The sequence below is a fragment of the Azolla caroliniana genome, unplaced genomic scaffold (genome assembly GCF_043228905.1).
Source record: "Azolla caroliniana isolate FFs.n. ecotype wild unplaced genomic scaffold, voAzoCaro1.0.p SCAF_16, whole genome shotgun sequence".
Lineage (NCBI taxonomy): Eukaryota > Viridiplantae > Streptophyta > Polypodiopsida > Salviniales > Salviniaceae > Azolla > Azolla caroliniana.
This window is the reverse complement of record NW_028230451.1, coordinates 18,874,073-18,893,817: the sequence shown is the minus strand read 5'-3', so window position 1 is coordinate 18,893,817 and position 19,745 is coordinate 18,874,073. Positions and strand designations below refer to the sequence as shown.

The 19,745-nt window shown below is 42.6% G+C and overlaps 1 protein-coding gene and 1 long non-coding RNA gene across 2 annotated transcripts; one reads left to right on the top strand and one right to left on the bottom strand.

Annotated features, from left to right (window-relative positions):
- The first annotated feature begins 11,405 nt into the window (after nt 1-11,405).
- LOC147854160 (uncharacterized) lies at nt 11,406-13,306 on the top strand. Its single transcript, XM_087332391.1, has 7 exons — nt 11,406-11,622; nt 11,698-11,758; nt 11,881-11,927; nt 12,002-12,094; nt 12,192-12,282; nt 13,091-13,139; nt 13,252-13,306. Exons 1-7 carry the CDS (start codon nt 11,533-11,535, stop codon nt 13,274-13,276), a joined length of 456 nt encoding a protein of 151 aa, XP_087188517.1. The 5' UTR covers nt 11,406-11,532; the 3' UTR covers nt 13,277-13,306.
- Nucleotides 13,307-17,831: 4,525 nt separating this feature from the next.
- On the bottom strand, nt 17,832-19,305 carry LOC147854159 (uncharacterized). Its single transcript, XR_015531166.1, has 3 exons — nt 19,191-19,305; nt 18,626-18,691; nt 17,832-17,887 (listed from the first exon to the last, which is right to left on the bottom strand). It is a non-coding gene; the product is annotated as an uncharacterized LOC147854159 (long non-coding RNA).
- Between the last annotated feature and the right edge of the window lie 440 nt (nt 19,306-19,745).

Here is a 19,745-nt window from a genome sequence, read left to right as displayed (position 1 = left end):
TTTTGGAATCAAGTAGATCAAGCCTTCATTGAAGCTGCTCGACATTCGTCCCGTTCTCCACATCTCTTGCAGTTCAGCTTCCAAGCTTGGAAAAATTTGCTCCCAAAACTCCTTGAAGAAGGCTTTGGGAAGGCCGTCAGCACCAAGACAAGCCATACTATGTATCTTGTCTAGCCATGCTACAATCTCTTCCTCCTCTATGGCTTTTGACAACTGCACTTTAGCTACCTCTCCAATCTTGGTCTTCAAGCATGTAATTACATCATGCATCAGGTTACTTAGAGGGTCGTTTGTCAAGTTGGAGCTAAAAGGCCTTTGTAGTAATTAGTTGCAATTTGCAAGATTTCCTCTTGATCAAATGTCATCGAATCATCCTCTCGTTTGAGACTGTGAATATGCGTTCCTCTCAGTTTTGGAGTCTTGGTAAGAAAAAACTCCCTGTTAACTTTATCTCCCTTGACAGCCCACCATGCTGCCGACTTTCTGAAGAGGAATTGCTCACGTTGTTGTCTAACCTCCTGCATCACCCTAGTGGCCTCCTGCATCCTGTCTTTCACCCAAGCACAACATGGGTCCACTTGCGTGAGCTTTTGAGCTGAGATGACTGCCTTCCTCAGGCATTGCATACGATATTGACACCTTACCAACTCCTCCCTAGACACTTTCTGAAGAACCAAAGAAGAATTAATAATCTTTTCCTCCAGTACCTGTACCGGGTCGTGGGCTGATGGGGATGTCATCCAAATGTTATTCATTGCATCCTTAACCTTCTGGATACCAAAAATCTTCGGAGGAATCCTCAAATTGCTCTCATTCTTCTTCTTATAAATAGGATCGAGAGTCAAGGATACTGGAAGGTGATCCAAATATGTAAAACCAACTAGAATGGATGAGTAGCCACTCCATTCCTCTATCCCAGGGCTCACATAGATACGGTCCAATCTAGAGTGACATCCTTCACTCTCTTTCCAACCAAATTGTGAGAACCTTAAGGAATTCGCCTCAACCGCCATACTAGAATACCATGAATCCCAGATTCCCAACATAGAAATTAAGAAACCCCACACTCTAAGCTCCTCCCCCTGTAGCAAGTTCGAATGAGCCCCAAGACAATCTTCCATTCTCTCTGTCATGTTAAAATCCCCCGCCACTATCCAATTGTCGAAGGAGGGAATTTTGTTTGCCAGTAGTCTCCAAAATGAGGTTCTCTCATTGCTAATGTTCGGTGCGTAGACATTCAGCACCCCAAATTTTACATTCCTTCATTCCAGGCAATAGAACATGGCTCTACCTTCGATCAATATGCCATGATCCAAGATAGTGATATTCGCTGATTTCCTCACCGAAATACACACTCCAGCTCTCCTTTCTAACACGTCGTGAGCAAGAGCCCACCATGTGTACCAATCCCCTGGCAACGGGTCTTTGAAAAGTTTTGTTCTTTCTTGGCCAAGGTGATGCTCTTGTAAGAGCAAAATATCAATCGTATTACAAAGGCCATCAACTTCCCACTCTCTCCTAAACCAACACTTCTCTAGTGATGTTGTGACCCTCCAAGAACAAATTCTCATTGACTTGAGTTCACAAAAAAAGCCAAGGGGAATCTCCCATGCTCGACAAATATGTCTCCATCCCATTCCATACTTATTTTCCATTCTTGATTCTTGGTTACTTCAACACAATGGAAGTGGAACAAACTAGGCTTCATCCCTAGATCTTGTACCTTGCATATGCAAACCACTGGAACATCTTGAGCAAGTTCCATAAGCTCCCCTTGTATCAGGGAGCTCTTCCATAATGTTTGCAGCCCCACAACCTCATTTTCAGATGTAAGGTACTTGAAACATAATGCTGCCTTGTTACAAAACGACTTCAAGGATGAGTCTTCTCCCCTTTCATCTTTCAAATCAGGCTCCAAGTAAAAAAAACAACGGGTCTCCGGTCTACCTGAGTTGCTGTTGATGAGGACCATGTCTGCTCTAGTCCACTCGTGCACTCTTCCCCTTGGATTACCAATGTTCACCACGATCTTGGGTACCTGCATAACTTGCATCCTCAATTCTGGCAACATCACAAACTCAACACCCACAATCGAGAGATTTCCAACCTCAATTTGTGCGATCATTTTTTGCGATTCAGTATTCCTAATGTCCGCTTCACTTTCCTTGTCCTTCCCTTTCCTGATCCAGGCCTTAACCATTCTCAGGTCTGATGAAAATCCATTGCCACGACCCCCGGAGGGCTCTACGAGTGTTTTTGGGTCTCGACTCGCGGTAGTAAATCAAATGGAGTTCCTAAAATTATTTCGCCTTCTTGGGGTTCCATTTGTGATAGGATGTCAAATCTATTCGAAATGGAGCCTCCACTTGTAGGTGGGCCAATAAGACCATGGAGGTCAGGCTTGGCCACTTTCCTCGGCGATATCTGTCCTTTTTCCCTTACTACTTGCTTCCCATTGTAAACCAGGACCATCTGGCCTGCCGTCCCTGAATTTGGGATATTCGGCAACTTGATGCCTTGCTGTCCCCTATCCGCTCTTGCCTTCCCATATAGAGGGCACTATTTGGCCATATGGCCCATCTCCTTACATGCAAAGCATTGACTCGGCAAGCCTTCATAACCAACCTTCACTACCCTTAGGCCAAAGTCCTCCGTGTGGACTCTAATCTCCGATGGTAGTTTGTTAATGTCTCTAACCAACACCTTAATATTGGGCATTTCGGCTACCTTATCTGCAAATGAAGGTTTCGGTGTACATACCATCCCTATAATGTGTGCGAGCTTTGGGATCAAATGGTGGAGTTGGAAGGGAAGGTCTGGGAAGCATACTGTAATGACCATCGGTGTGCCCGCTTTTTTATTCTCTTCCTTTGCATCAAAGTTTGGACTCCATTCCAAAATCATGGCTTTGCCATACTTGAGTGTAATCCATTTGTGGTCCAGAATCTCTTGCACCTTATGGCCTTCTTCTAAGATCACATGGTAATAGTTGAGGCCCATTCTCAAAATGTTCTAGTGGCATTTTATCCAAAAGGGTTGCCTGCAACATGTCTCTTAGCAACCCTTTACTTGGTCGTCCTCCTAGCAGCCGACATATGAACGATGAACACTTCAACTGGCCCACTTCTTCCATCAATCTTCGATTCTCTGCCGGAGAAAGATAAAGCTCGATCCCTTTTCTTTCATCAATGCCCTCCTCCACCGACTTCTCTTGAACCTGGCCAATGTCATTATTCTCCTTTACTATCATGACATTGCCCAAGCCTTCCTTGATGTTCATTTCGGAATGTGCCATGGTCAGCTCCTCGCCTATCTACTCCTCGTTTTGCAGGTCTGGATGCATACCTGTACCTAATATTTCAGCTGGGGGGTACGAATCCATACCTGTTCCAACTATATACGTTGGAGGAAGCTTGAGCCATATCCATCTCCAAAAGATTACCGCCACACTCGTTGATTGGGGAATGTGGCATGAGCATGTGGCGCCTTCCTAATGTTCTAGCCCCCAATGTTGCAGACCTGTCAAGTGCCTTCCCTGGATGTCCCGATCTCAAGCGCGCGATCCGACATTTTTAGACCTTATTCTCACATTTTAGGAACATCTCAAAAAAATTAAAAATTAAAAATAATGAAATATTATAAATTTAAAAAAAATTAAGAATTAAGAATTAAGAATTAAAATTTTGACCTATGTTGAAAATTGAAACCGAGCCACGAAACCACAGTTTTTACGGTTTAAAAATTGTTTAATGGTTTCATGGTTCAGTTCGATTTGGTTTAGGTTTCAAAATTTTTAAACGGTTCGGTTTGGACCCTCTCAAATCGAACCGAACCAAACTGTTGCCGATTGTTAGTTCCTATGGGAACCTCACACTGATCCGGAGACACCGGCAGTTCAAGCCGACATGGCAACGTTAGACCGAGTGAGAAGGATGGTGGCAGCATGAAACGGGAACCGGCAATGCAGGAAGAGCGGGCCGGGGGCCGGCAAGGTCGGAGTTGACGAGGGCCGAACCCTTACCGGCCTGTTACGGTTTCGGGAGGAAGCCGGTGAGGGGTAAGCTTAGAGCGGAACAAGAGGCGTGCGAGTGGCTATCAAGAGCCAAAGCAAAAGCACGGGTACGGGATGGTGTTCGGCACAAGCGGTGCCAAACAGGGAAGGCGAAAGGCGCCACACGGCACGACGACCATAGAAGGAACAAGGAGCACGTATTGGGGATCACCCAAGGACCGAAAAACGAGCACGCATTCGGGGGACGACAACGACACACGGAAAGGGCCTACGGAAGGCGAGCGCGGGATGGAAGGAGTCGGCACGAGGTATTCAGGGTGAGGAGAAGGTCGAGACGGATATGGAACACACACGGTACGCGAGGAGTGGCATCCGACGAGCAATCGAAGTAACCGGGGGTCTAATCGGAGAACATACGCGACGGACAAAGGAGGGGTTACCGAATCGGCGGCGACGTTCGGAAAGACGAATCGGGGCCGGTAAGGAGCCGACGAGACGGTCGGGAGTCGGTAAGGCGGAGGACCCGGTTAATCACCATTGCCGAAATCTCTCACCCTTTCCTTCTTGGCACATACAAGTGGATGTGCGATTTGGTGGGGGTGGATGTCGTGAAGATTTCCGGCTATAGTGTGAAACTGGGGTGGAATAGGGCAAGACATTGGTCTGCAACATGTGCACATGTATAGTAGGGAACGATGTATAGAATAAAGGGGGAGTATTTGTCCCACATTGTAATGCCCTCCCCTCCTTGGTCTATAAAAGGAGGGAGGGATCCCTTGTTGAAGGGTTGCCCATTTTGAGTCGTAGGGGTATACCATTTCTATCGAGGGTCTTTTTGTTAAGAGTTTTCTAGGGTTAGTAACTTCCTCTTCTTCTTCTTCTTCTTCTTCTCCTTCTTGAGAAGTCGGGTGCAACAGCCATGGCGACAAAGCTGTTGGGTCTAACTTCTTTTCTTCTGAGCATACCCGGCTCGAAGCCGGGGTTGTATCTTTCCCCTTTGTAATATATACACTTATATCTGTTTGTGCATATTCGTGTATTGGGTGGTGTTGGGATCATAGCCCCTTTCGTTTCCTATGCATAAGAGTCGGCGTCGCGCGCATGCCCTTTCTCTCTCTCTCTCTCTCTCTCTCTCTCTCTCTCTCGTGTTCGGTTGCCTTTGGGTCGTGTTCGGAGTCGGTTTTTGTGGCATTCCTTTTCTCCCTCGTCCGAGACCCCTGTGGTCCCGCCCCTCTACACGCACATGCGCAATAACGCGACAACGGTCAGTTGCAACCACATTAGTTATGGCATTATATGATGTCCAACATTTATCAATCACTATTGCATTTGGCCTCACCGTGGGCATCCTTGCGAATATGACTCTCAAACAAGTTTCTAATGCGACTTGCTCATGGTTTGACCCCTTATCAAAACTACAAAGCATGTACCATAATGGGATCCCAATTCCCATGGCATTGGGGGCAACTGATGCATATAATGGTAGCCCGAATTGGTTTGTTTTAAATGTCAAGTCGATTGCCCAAGAGTTGTTTAGGGTCAACCACTCCAACATTTCCAACATCCATTGATCTAACTGGTGGGTTTCTACCTTGATCACTTCTATGGGTAGGTTCTTGTTATATTTGGTCATGCTTGATCCCAAACGTTCTATCGGGTCGACCTTCGATACCATTGGCAACCACAACTTGTAATGAGTGCTTTTACGTACTTCGGCGGGATGCCATAGTCACGTACATCAGTCGCATAAACTAGCTTTAACTCTGTAAGAGTCTTTGAAAACGTGTGATGTGACGCTAATACTACTTCCCTCCATTTCTCAACGTATAATACTTGAAGATTAGGTGATGCTTTAAGGTAAATTGCATTCTCATTCCCGAGTATGAGACGACTCTTCATGCGCCTCCATGCATGAAGTGAAAGAGGTGCTCCCCTCGCGACATCACGTAATGCTTCCAATGTTACCTTAACTTGTCCCAATCCAATGTCTGGAGTTCCGGGCTGACGTGCTCGAAACCGCCAGTCCCAATGTTCCGATTTTGTGAATGGTATCTCGGCCTTGTCCTTGGCTATTCTATCTCCGCAAGTTGAGAGGGCGTTTTGTTTCGCACCCTCTCTCGTGGTACCGTTGTACCAATCTTCTACCTTCTCGTTGGCCAGGTCCGTCTGCTCGGCGTCAGTTTACGGCCTCGATCTTTCCTCTTTCTCGAGCATTGCCTCGAGAGCTGCGTACGCCTACGCAATCCTGGCCCCGAAGCCGAGCCTTGCCAACTCTCTTTGCCGTTCAACCTTTTCCCATTGTGATGGCGCGCCGTCGTGCGCCTTCCTCCTAGCCTTCTTGGCCCGTTCGTCATCTAGCCATTGGCATACCCTTTCGACTTTCGACCAGTCCTCCGTAAGGCTATTCGCTCCGTCATCGTCTTCGAGCTCAATCCCGATGGCCTCCCGTTCCACTAGGTCGATCGACCTAACGAACAACAAGGCTTTGTCCGCCCCCACCAAACCTTGCTCCCACTTCAGGAGCCGAGCAAGCCGTTGCTTGAACTCTCGGAACGCCTTCATTGCGCTCCAGTGGGTCTTCGCCGACGCCACCAATTGGTCGAAGTCACAACGTCCCCGGCTCTTCTGCCGTCCTCCATATGCCTGCAGGAACGCCTCTTCGAAGGCCTCCCACGAACTATGAGCTTCTCGGAGCTCCTTCATCTTCTACGTGCATATGGACGGCGATGACCCGACAGAAGAACTCCAGCCTCAACGCCTCGTCTACATCTCGCTCCTCCATTTCTGCATTGTAGGCTTCCAAGTAGAATGGGACTTTGTCCCCGTTGAAACGGCCGACTCTATCGACCACTCTCTCAATAGCTTGATGCGTCGTCTCTCTTCTTGTTGTTGCTCTTCCAAACTCCCTCACCGCATCGACAAAAAGTTGTGCGAAGTCGTCTTCTTCCAACTCCATTCTCCCTTGCCGCCCTTCACGTTGGGTACACCAAAGATGTCGCGTTATTGCGCGCGTGCATGTAGAGGGGCGGGACCACGGGGGTCTCGGACGAGGGACAAAAGGGATGCCAAGAAAACCGACTCCGGACATGACCCGGAGGCAACCGAACACGAGAGAGAGAGAGAGAGAGAAAGGGCATGTGCGCGACGCCGACTCTTATGCACAGGAAACGAAAGGGGCTATGCTCCCGACACCACCAAATACACCAATATGCACAAACAGATATAAGTGTTTATATTATAAAGGGGAAAGATACAACCTTGGCTTCGAGCCGAGTACGCTCAGAAGAAAAGAAGTTAGCCCTAACAGCTTTGTTGCCATGGCTGTTGCGCCCGACTTCTCAAGAAGGAGAAGAACAGGAAGTTACTAACCCTAGAAAACTCTTAAGAAAAAGACCCTCAACAAAAATGGTATACCGCTACAACTCAAAATGGGCAACCCTTAAACAAGGGACCAAGGAGGGGAGGGCGTTACAATGTGGGACAAATACTCCCCCTTTATTCTATACATTGTTCCCTACTACACATGTGCACATATTGCACACCACCGTCTTGCCCTATTCCGCCTCGGTTTCACACTATAGCCGAAAATCTTCACGACATCGTCAATCTTGGATTGTTGTAAATGGGCAATGGTCACAAACACATTGTCGACTTCTATGGTGTTAGTTTCACGCCAAAAAGTCATGGGTGGACAACTTGTTGCCAAAAGTAAGTGCAACTCACAGAAGCCATCTTTATCAATGAATGTGCCAACAAATGCAATGCATTACTGAATCCGCATTCAATGCGATGTGTGAGGAGTTAAAGGTAGAATATGTAGACAAGCCCGATGTTTAGCAATATATAGAAGGAGGATGGTGTGGTTTGACATGTGTGTGGAGGAAACTCTAGCCCAAGTTTGTTAGAATTTTCAACTATGGACACGTTGACACTACCAATATTGTGGAAAGACATTGGCAGTTTATCAAGTATATTGCCTTGAGAGGAAGAATAAACCGATCAATTACCGACCTTCTGCATGTCTTAATCGGGGACAATGAAACTGGCACTTGCATAGGAGGAACGGTAATACAGTGGTACAAGCAACGACAATAAATATGTGAGAGTGGTCGGTTTGCACGCCGTGCGAATTGTACGGATCAAAGGTCCCGACTTAAAGAAGCGGAGAGAATATTGGAAAGGTATGTCGACGATACTTCCACAATAGAAATTGTTGACAAGGCCCGATATTGGTTTAGAATCTTGAGCATGACAACTCCCACTCTATGGTATAATGTCTCACTCCAATGTTCGTATTGTGATTGCCAAGACATTGCGAGTAAATGTAAGCATTTACTCGGTATCCGAATGATTATTGAGAGGCATATGCCACATTTATGTGGCTCATTGCCTTTTATAGATCACGCAACCCAAATGCGAATGGACCATAATACAAAAATAGAAGTGGAGGCAGAGGTAGAACGAGTCAAGGAGACAAACCCCACAATATCCGAGATTGAATCATTCAAGTCCAAAATACAAACGGTTGTGAAAGCATTTGTCTCGAGCAAGGGTTAGGAACCTTCGACCGTGCAACTATTGTCAAAGGTATACAAACATTGGAAGATGTGGCTGAGAAGGTGTATCGCATTGGTGCACCAAAATCAACCAATGAAGAAGATGGCAGATCAATAAGTCGCAACCAACAAATCGATGCCAAAAAAGAAGTGCAACAATAGACATCTCGCAAGAACTTATTGGCAGCTCCCCAAACACTTCCAAATCCCACTCCGGAAAACTACAAAGAGGTGCAAGTCGGGCTAGGAGGCGATTGCCAATAGGTGACCATTAGAAGGTTCGGTGTTTTGCGTTGCGATGGGTTGACCTTGACTTCAAGGGACTCGAACGTTACATGTTGTAAAAATTGTGGTTGCATCTTGCAATCATCCTGACATGAGCTATAATCGTAATATGTAATGTGTATATTCATATTTCATTTTAGGGTTGTCAACGTTTGACGTTTTAATATTTTATGTAAGACTTGTTATTTGAATCTCTAGTTTTTTTTGAGAAATTTTATGATCATTTTCATGGCAAATATTTGTTGTACACTTACTATTTTTTGGAGTTTTTGATGTTTGTTTTTAAGTCGGGCACCTGATGACAGAGGTTGTCAAACAGCGGGGCTCCTTCTTACTAATGTTGTCAGACAACGAGGCTCCTTCTGACAGAGTCGGGCTCCTGCGTACAGAGGTTGTATGACAACGAGGCTCCTTTTGATAGAATCGGGCTCTTGCGTACAGAGGTTATTTGACAACATGGCTCCTTTTGACAGAGTCGGGCTCCTTTTCACAGAGTATGTCAGAGAGTCGGGCTCCCGGTGACAGATGTTGTCAGCTTTTTATCCATCTTGGACGGTGGAGATCGAACACACCATCAGTGGTGCGATGTGCATCGTCCCTCTCCGCGATTCCCTCACTTGCCCTCTTAAATATTTGGTAGTAGTTAGTCACGAGCACACATACACATCATAGTTCTAGCCATACGTCCCATTCGTGTCATACTCAAACGCCAATATTCGTATCATACTCATACGTGAAAAGGCTTCGAGTATGATTGAAATCCATACGCGGTACATAGATATATACATATGGTGTACATATAGTGTGTGTGTGTGTGTGTTGACATGTGTGTGTGTGTGTGAGAGAGAGAGAGAGAGAGAGAGAGATTTACCAAAAAAGAGAGAGAAAGAGAGAGCGTGTGTGGTCTAGAGAGAGAAGCCCTGTTTTGCATGTGTGAGGAGAGAGTGGTTTGAGTGTATGCTTAGACTCTAGAGAGAGAGAGAGAGAGGAGCTATGGTGTTTGTCTGTGTGAGGGAATGTGAATATTAGATATCTAGATTTTGTAGAGAGAGAGATCTGTCAGTTCTCCTGTGAGAGAGAGAGAGGGTGTGTGTGTGTGTGTCAAACGTCACTTCTATTTGCAAAGAACGATGAATATCAGAAATAAAAAACCCCAAAAAAAAAGAAGCCAAACGAATATCGCGTATCATACGCGTACGTTTGCAAACGTTCGCGTATGTCAAGTAAACTGGACGTACGCGAATATTAGGAACTATGATACACATACACATACACATATACATACACATACAAATACACATACACATACACATACACATACAAATACACATACACATACACATACACATACACATACATATACACATACACATACACATACACATACACATACAAATACACATACAAATACACATACACATACGCATACACATGCAGAGCACGAGCAGCAGCAAGTGAAGCAACAGGTTCTGCTCCTAAGTGAATGCTTAGTAATGACAAAATGAATCTTTCTTTGACAAGTGAATGCTTAACATTCACAATGCGTGGGTTATAGTCATCTGACGGAAAGAAGAGATGATGATGATATATTTACTTCCTCTGTGGATCGATATGAGCTATGGGATGATGCATATAAATCATGGATACATTCAGATAACCAGAATTGTAGAATGGTTTAAACTTACTCTCAGTGAGGTGCTACAAAATGAAACCATATTTCATGAGCCTTTTTTTGACATTTTTATTTTCTTACTCTTCAAAGTTTCTTTATAACATTGATGGTAATCTGCTCACATACCCTTCAGCACTGTCCTTATAGCATTGATGATTATCCAGGATAGTAGAATGGTTTAAACTTACTCTTGGTGAGGTGTAAATGGGAAGCCATTGATGATTATCAGCTTGAAGAATTTTCCAATGCTTATAGAAGTATTTTATTGGACATCTTAATAGAGAAAATCTACCCCTTGTACACCATATCTGTTGATATTAGAATAATTGTTTACTAAGAAGTCTAGTTTGAGTAGCACAAAAATGCATGCTTAATAACTCTTGATGCACGGGTATTGAGGTCTATGAATCTCAGTGAATTTGTCTGGGCTCTTATAGTCATCTCACTGAGATAGTTTTAGGGCATTGGGAAATTACTAGAGAACAGTTTTTGGCATTACACAGCTCATCCCAGTCACCTTTATTCTGGGCTTTGTACACTTAAGTATTGTATTGTCATCAGAATTCAGCTATATAAGATTTCTGATGGACTATAGGCATAACATTTATTGGTTTAGGGTTTAGGGTTTAGGGAAATATGTGGTATCCAGGACAGATTGTAAGTGGCTGGGCCTTCATCATGGCCAATTCACTGTATCCCCTGCCGCACACACTGTATCATGCAAATAGAAATGCTGTAGTATTAGCTATAAAAGCCACTTCATAGTATGAAATGTCTGCTTCCTGCTAATTTATATCATTCTTTGCTCAACATGTGTATGGCATGCATTTAAAGCATACACTCGCTGATCAAGATTCCTTGTAAGATAGTGTATTTCATGACCATACTAAAGGTTAATAAATCCGGATTCGAATGATCCAATAACATCTGTTTTATTTTCTCATGTAGAAGATATTCACTCAAAATGTTCTCTAAATTATTGTATATTTGGATTGTAAACTGGAAATATGATTTTTAGGTATTTGCGGGAAGATAAACCTCATGGTTCAGCAGGGGGTCTGTACAATTTTAAACATCTACTTATGGAGGATGATCCTGTATGATATTTTTTGAATCTGTTGCTTCAGGAGAGTGTTACTTTATACAACTAACTGATCATCTGTTATCGACAGAGCAATATCATTGTCATGAATTGTGATGTCTGCTGCAGTTTCCCTTTATCTGAAATGCTTGGTAATTGTTGTTTCATAAATATCTGAAGAAAGTTCTGTGTAGTTACAATGAACCATTGCAAATTGTTTCTCTAAATAACTAATGTCTAATATGTGTGGGACTTCTCGTGTTGAGTCTTACAGCGGCACATTCTAGATATAAGGGTATTGGCACACTACTTGTGAAGAAGGTAATGGAACAAATCTTTTGAAAAACTGCTAGTTTTTACTCGATCTTAAGCAGATTAATAATACCTTAGTTCAGGTATCTGCTGAGTCAGCAAGTCAGTTTGGGGAGCTAGTAGCAGATGCAGATACAGGAGAATTGCTACATTATGCTGAGAAGCCTGAGACATTCGTGAGAATAATTTCTGTCACATGTTTTTTAGCTGATTCAAAATTCAGGTTATCTAACTCTTCTTTCCTTCTGGCTTTGATTTGTTCTGTTTCTGCAGGTCAGTGAATGGATAAATTGTGGAGTGTACATTTTTAGTCCTGAAATTTTCTCAGCAATCCAAGATGTTGCATTTCAAAAGAAAGACCATGGTATGCCTTTGTTGAATGTCTTAGTTTGGGCCATCTTCAATAATAAACAAGATCTTTTCTGATTGTGAATGTATGGTTGCTTTTCTACACATTTATGGGTTTTGCTAGTCGCTTTGGTGAAGATCTGAATCTAGATGCAGGACATCCAATCTAGAACAAGAGAGTGAAAATATCAAACATGAGCATCTAGGAGAGTTGAGCTAGTTATTCTTTCAATACTGAAAAGTGATAGTCTAGTATGATTACTATTGTCCAGTAATAAAGTAGAGAGGTTATAATGAGTGAATATACATATGGAAGAGGGTTCAATGTCATAATTTCATAATTTGACAGATCTGGCAGCCAAGTCTGGGCTCATTTTTGACAAAACAAAGGAAAATCATTTGTTCCATTCACAGCCTAGCACATTGTTTTAATTGTGCTTGATTCAGCTAATTGAAACCTGATTTTAACAAGGCCTAGCTAGTTATGACAATGGTACTGAGAATAATCTAGTACACTAACTTCTGGCTAGTGCAAAATGTAGAAAGGCTATAAATGAGTGGATAGGTTTAGAGCCCCCCACCTTCACTTCCCTAGTGCTCAGATTCTCTCTACAACATATTATTACCTTTTTTAACTTGTTATTTTCTTTTCTTTTGGATACCCAGAAAATATAAACATCTGTACATGGTTTGTCTCATAGGCCTGTGACTGTAGAAGTATACTTGTTTAATTTGTATTTTTTTGTTTGCACACTTTAAGTTATGATGGACTTCTGAAAAATTACTGCCAAAAAGTTTCTGAGTTGATGCGTCCATTTTGACAGCATCACTTCGGAGAGTCTCAAGTTTTGAAGCACTTCAGCTAACAACCAAGTGAGTTTTTTGATAGCAATCTGGATCTTGTCAATCTTTCCATTAATGAATAAAATTCATTACTATTGTCATGCATTTGTAGCATAATTCTGTTAAAACTGTGCGCCGACAGGAACTGCATGATAAAGAGTGACTGACTGACATGGAACATGAAAGGAAGAAACAGAATCCCCACATCATCCATTTCATTTAACTAAGTCTGTTATACTTATACAAGCTTGAAATCCTTAGGATGCCATCAGCTACTGCCTTAACTCTAGAATCACCTACCCATTAACCATGGTTCAGGGGATCTGTTGGCACTTGTTCACATCAACACCCCTCCCCCTCTTCCAATTATCCATCACTTGACCTTTCTGTAAATCATTCCAGTCTTCTGGCATCCCTTCAGTGGGTTCGACGTGCAATGCATTGTCCCAAGGGTGTGCCATGTGTTACCCGTACGAGAGGTACGGGGATGGATAAGGGTGAAATTCTATAGTTTTGTTGTTGTGTATGTGCAAATGTGCACGAGTGTGAGTGTGCATATATGCGTATTTATATGAACACATGCACATGTGTGTGCATATGGATAGATATGAAAGAGTGTGAGAATTTTATGTGAATGGATGTAGGGGTATGCACCCCTATGTATCTAACTCTTATTGTACTATTTAACCCCCACATGGGGCATGAAGGATAATTAAAAGAAAAAGCTTCCTCTCACATTTTTGTCTCATGTCTCTTTCTCCCTCTCTCTCTCCCTCCCTCGCGTTAACCCCCCATGGGAGGCGGGTGGATCCATTCTAGGCGCCACCCCCTACCCCATCATCATTTTGCCTCATTGTATATCCACTAAGCCCATCTACCTCATTGTGATTGTGTGTTTGAGACACTGATGATAACCATGGTTATCTACTACCGCAGTGCCATTACGTAGCACATGTACATGATTGAAGGAAGAAAAACCGAAACGAAGACACTACATCAACATGAACACGCAAATGGGTAGCTCGTTCCCTAGTGAGAAGCTAGACCGGAACAACTTTTCATCTTGGGAGTACAAGATTTGTGGGCCAAAGTTATTGGAGTTATATCAAGGGCGCACACGAAGGAAGCCTCAGAGCACACAATAATTCCAATACAACCCCTGAAGTCACAACGAAACAGAGCAACTGCGTTTTGGCCCTCAACAACCAGTGATGGAGAGAGGAGAGCCCAGTGAACCGGCTAAGCCAACATGCTATCATTGCTGGAATGAGGGCCAGTACGCTAATGACTGCCCAAAAAAGGTGCAACAAAGGCACGAACTGGCCAACCCTCGTAAATAAATTCCGTACACTCTAGGATCCTTCTCCAAACCCACACCTCCCATCGCTATGATGACAACAGAGGTTCAACAAGTCACGACAAGAGGCAACACAAAACTGACAGAATGGGTGACTTGGGATGACATACGAAAGATAGCCAAATTTTGGGTCAAGCAAGCGATTCACAAGAATGCCGACAAGATGCACAAAGAGACAAAGGAACAACCGGCGATGGAAGACACAAGATGGCAAGCCCTAGCTGGCTGCCAAATAACTCTGCCATTGGCAAGACTGCTGAACTTAGTACCAAGGTTCAAAGAAACCCTAATGGCCATACTCACAGAGGAAGAACCACCGGTAGTTTCGATTAATTTTGCTGAACCAGCTGTGTTGGATGAGCAAAATCCGGCAGTTAAGGTAATCATAAATGGCATAGAGGTGCCAAGTGCAATAATCAACAAAGGATCAGATGTCAATGTCATAAGCGCAGCGACCTGCTAGCAACTCGACATTTAGGAATATGAGGTGTGCCCATTCTGGCTAAAGGCCAACACTAGTTCGGTTCGACCCCTTGGACTCATAAGAAATCTAGTAATATCAATGGGGGGAAAGGCCAACACTAGTTCGGTTCGACCCCTTGGACTAATAAGAAATCTAGTAATATCAATGGGGGGTTACCCATTTCACATTTTAGTGGTTTTACTTGAATTAAATGCAACAGGATCCTACCCACTCCTATTGGGGTGACCATCGCTAAGGACTGCCCACATTAAGCAGAATTGGCAGAAGAACATCATCAACTTCCGAATAGTAAAAGCAAGAGTAAGAGTGCCAACTCAGGACCCGGTGTCAAGAAAAAAGAAAATCATCACATTGTACGCCGAAAGCATCAATATGATGGAAGGCCTGGTAGACGAAGAAGTCGACAAGTATTTGGACGAAAATCCGAAATTGGTGCCATTGTTCGAAATCAATGTGGTGGAATTGGTGTTATGAAAATGGTGATGGGGCGGGGGAAACCTAGAATGGCTCCACCCCCCTCTCAAGGGGGTTAACGTGAGGAAGGAAGAAAGTGACGTGAGAGAGAAATGAGAGAGGAAGCTTTTTCTTTTTATTATCATTCATTCCCCATATGGGGGTTAAATAGTACAATGAAGGTTAGATACATAAGGGTGCATACCCCTCCATCCATTCACACCCACAACTCTCTCACACCCTTTTGTATCTATCCACATGCACACATATGTGCATGTGTTCATACAAATACGGATATATGCACACTCACACTCGTGCACATTTGCACATACACAACAACAAAACTATGTGCACGAGTGTGAGTGTAAGTATATACATATATTTGTATGAACACATGCACATGTGTGTGCATGTGGATAGATATAAAAGGGTGTGAGAATTATGTGTGTGAATGGATGGAGGTGTATGCACCCCCACATGGGGCATGAAGGATAATTAAAAGAAAAAGCTTCCTTTCACATTTTTGTCTCACGTCTCATTCTCCCTCTCTCTCCCTCCCTCGTCTTAACCCCCTTGGGAGGGGGGTGGATCCATTCTAGGCGCCACCCCCTACCTCATCACCATTCTCATAACACTTTCTTGGCGACCACGTGGTTCTACAAGAGGCAGCAAACGGAGGATGGATGTCGCCAATCTGTCCAACATATGGACCCCTTCCGCATATAGCAGTGTCATGTCCTTTTTTGTGACCGCTCGTTTCTACGTTGGCACCCGGATCTTGGTCTTCCCTCTCCGGAAGCTGATCGCGTTCTTTTGCCAATTTTGTTTAATATGCGTTGTCTTCAGCCAAGGTCATCCTAATAGCAACGGGTAAGCCCCCGACGCGTTTAGTTGAAGTACAACCATGGAAATCTAGAATGGGTGACCTTGGGAATGGTCTGTAGCGTGAACAAGTAATCAACACTACCTTTTAGGCCTGAAATTCTCCTTCCATGTGGACCATTTGGCTCTCCTATATCTGGTCTCCAAGGCATCCTTGACCAGGAAATTGGCGAGGTGGACAGTGTTGCTCCAAGAGTTCGAATTCGACATATACCACCAACCTGGAGTGCATCATGCAATAGCGGACTACTTAAGCCGGTTAGAATCCGGAGAGTCCAGCGATGGGGTGAAAGATGATTTTTCGGATGATCAATTATTTATGATAATAGCAACCGAACTGGCTGAGACAATGGAGGATCCAGAAGGCAAGTGGCTGATCGACATGACATATTTCCTCAGTATTGGATTGCCATCGGAGGGAATGCCGAGAGATGAAAAGAAACAGTTGGCAGTGAAAAGCCGGAACTTTTGCTTGATCAAAGACATACTATACCACAAAGGGGCAGACGGAGTTTGGAGGCAGTGCGTCCGGAGTGATGAAAAGCCAGCAATACTAAGGGAAGCACATTGCGGAGTAGCCGGTGGACACTACGCAAGGGATGTCACAGCTTGGAAGGTTTGGCAAAGCGGCGTTTGGTGGCAAACACGGCAAAGCACTACCGGGAGTGCAATTTGTGTCCGTTGATGAGTCAACGGACAACACAGGTGAAGCTCCCACATCAACCGATCCTACCATTAGAGTTGTTCCAAATGTGGGGAATAGACTTCGTTCACAAGCCCGATAGTGGAGAAGAGAGTTAAAATCTTTAAGACACGACAAGAGGAGTCGAACCTTGAGGACCATGCGGCAAATGAGTATGATAATGAACAAGATTCAAAGAGTGAGGAAAGTGAAGGATGACTACATCAACCAGACCATGATTGGCACATACTGAATACTATGCAGGTTTGGTGGGGGCAAATGTTGTGATGTAGTATGTTCACGCGAAGAGAAGTGTCACACTCAATATAATGACAAGTCAAAGGTAAGGTTGAAGAGATGACTAGGAAGACTTATGACGGGATGAGATTCAAACCAATAGTCGAGGATCAACACAATGTCATTGGTATATCATGATATAGGTATGGCTACGCCAATTAACCACTTGATCTCTCGATGCAATTAGATACCTCATCTATATAAATAATGATATAGGTATGATACCCCAGCTAAGCATGATCTTGAACCACCCAATCTCCCTATGCAATTAGATATCTCATCTATATAAACACTGAAGAGTGTGGGCGATAATGGTCATACTTGTTTTTTATTCCAATAGTGCTAGGAATTACCTCCAACAACCTTGCGAGAAGATAGGTAACGATGATAGGAAAACCTTTCTACATCCAAGTATCTTTGTAATTTGTGAGAGCAACAAGCATCTTTGTAATTTGTGAAGGCATCTTCCTATCAAGAACTAGAATACATTATAGACTTCTAATGATAAGTTTCAAATATTAAGATTGTTAAGTATTAATATTCTTAAATATCTATTTGCAAGATACTTGAAGATTGAGCTTCTGTATAATGTCATGTTGGGCCATCCAATCTGCATCCCCAACCTTCTTAGAAAAATTATAAGAATTCAAATTCTACAAAAATGAGAGTCGAGTTGAACACAAATAGTAAATACTCAGTTGCACATGCAAAAGAGTTAACTTGAATTAGAAAATTAGTCTATAAAACTTTGAACACTTTATAGTCAATATAAAATCAATGTGAAAATTTGATCTTGGAAACTTTTTCATAAGGGAAAAAAAGATCATGTGGTTGTTCTAGATATTCCACTTTAGGGCTAATGTATTCCAATTTGCAGTTTCACCATCACTCTTGTTTTCATGCAAATTATATTCCCTTGTTGCGAACCTCGAGTAAAACAAGCATAGCCTAAAGTGATAGTATCTCTTGGATACATTAGATATTTGTTAAATATCCAATAAACTCCTACAAATTGGTTTGCATGGATACAATTTGATTTTCTATTAAATTGCTATAAACATGCATTGGTTTCTCGTCAATTTCTACCCTATATACATGAATATATATCATTTTCTTAACTCCATTCCTATCAATTTTGTTTTTTTCTCATGATTTTGAATCATGATAGCATCCAAGAAAAGCAAATTTTTTGCCAATAAGTAGGAAAAAGGTTTCCCAGCATGCTGCCATACGAAACGCCAAACAAATTTTTATTTTGAAAATCAAGTTTTGCAGTGAGCATCGGTACAGAATTTTGAGTTTGCAGAACCAAATGTAAAACCAAAACAAATCTTGTTACTATTCATATAGACATGTATTACCTGTTCGATGTCAAAGATTCGAAGATTCTCGACCATGTAACCAGCCTCATGACTTGTAAGGAGAACCTAGAATGATGAACAAAGAGTTTAAAGGAGATCAGGCACAGATAAAGCACTCAGAAATATAAATCAGAAAATGAAAAAATATCTTTACATGAAATTAGAGCGAAGCATTTTAAGGTCAGATAAATGAACAACGATTTGAAGTCAATTACACAAAGATTGAGCAAGCATATTGAGATCAAATAAAACCATATTAAAACATCTAGAATTTGATGGACAGTAGGCAAAGATTAAGCAAAGATCATGAAATACACAATAAGAATCTGGACAAAGATTCAAACAAAATGAAGCAGGCATATTATAGGATCAGGCAAATGAATAAAACTTTAAAGGAAATAAGACAATCATATTAACTAGCATTAGTCACATGAACTAATATTTTATGGAAATTAAGCAAAGATTAAGCAAAGCACATTAAGATCATATATAAACATAATACGGACAAATGTTGATAAGAACTCAGATAAATGTTAAATAAGCAAATCAAGAAATGCCGACTTACTCCATCTTCAAGCTTTAGAAATGCCGGTCTTTCTGCTGTCTGAGCTTAGGTCATGGGGAAATTTGACGTTCCTTTATCCTCTTCTTCTCCTTCTTCGTCTTCTGTCAGTTTGTGGTTGGTTACACAAAAGGAGACGAGTGAGAGAGTGACATTTTCTGCAGTTCTTGGGAGGTTCTTGCAAAATTCTTAATATTTTTTTACGTATTTGATCTCTCTCTCTCTCTCTCTCTCTCTCTATATATATATATATATATTTCTAAACGGTTTAAATGCTTTCGTGGTTCGGCTCGGTTAAACTCTTAAATTTTCTAAATGGTTCAGTTATAAATGGAAATGCCACTATAAAACGTATGAGTTGAACCCATGAGTCCAGTTTAAATGCTGTCGTGGTTCGGCTCGGTTAAACTTGTAAATTTTCTAAACGGTTCAGTTTTAAACGGAAATGCCACTATAAAACGTATGAGTTGAACCCATAGTCATTTTAAACGGAAATGCCACTATAAAACGTATGAGTTGAAACCATAGTCATGGGTTCCGTTTAAAATGACTATGGGT